Source organism: Plasmodium reichenowi (assembly GCF_001601855.1).
Source record: "Plasmodium reichenowi strain SY57 chromosome Unknown, whole genome shotgun sequence".
Lineage (NCBI taxonomy): Eukaryota > Apicomplexa > Aconoidasida > Haemosporida > Plasmodiidae > Plasmodium > Plasmodium reichenowi.
Window position 1 is genome coordinate 1 of NW_017962397.1, and position 300 is coordinate 300.

The 300-nt window shown below is 27.0% G+C and overlaps 1 protein-coding gene across 1 annotated transcript; it reads right to left on the reverse strand.

The window, feature by feature from the left end:
- Positions 1 to 44: 44 nt before the first annotated feature.
- PRSY57_0019700B (glutamine--tRNA ligase, putative) lies at positions 45 to 300 on the reverse strand (the record flags this gene model as incomplete). Its single annotated transcript, XM_020114267.1, has 1 exon — positions 45 to 300. A coding segment is annotated over one exon (256 nt), but the record flags the coding sequence as incomplete, so codon positions are not given.

Consider the following 300-nt stretch of genomic DNA (forward strand, 5'->3'; position numbering starts at 1 on the left):
AATATGATCACATATTATATATATATATATATCATGTGAATGTTTTAATTGTTTCGATTTTGTTCTTTCTTCTTTTGCTCCCTTATTTTTTTTTGCTCCTTCTTTAATTTTCGCTCGGCAGCAATTTTTTCTCTCTTCAATTTATCCAATTCCTTTTGTAGTAGGTCTTCTTTTTTTTTTTTTAACATGGTATTATCAACTAAAGGTACCGTTAAATTAAAAACCGGTAATTCATTTGTTGTGTCTTTATCTTTTGTAAAAAATCCGACTCTCTCAAATTGTATTGGATCTCCAATTTTA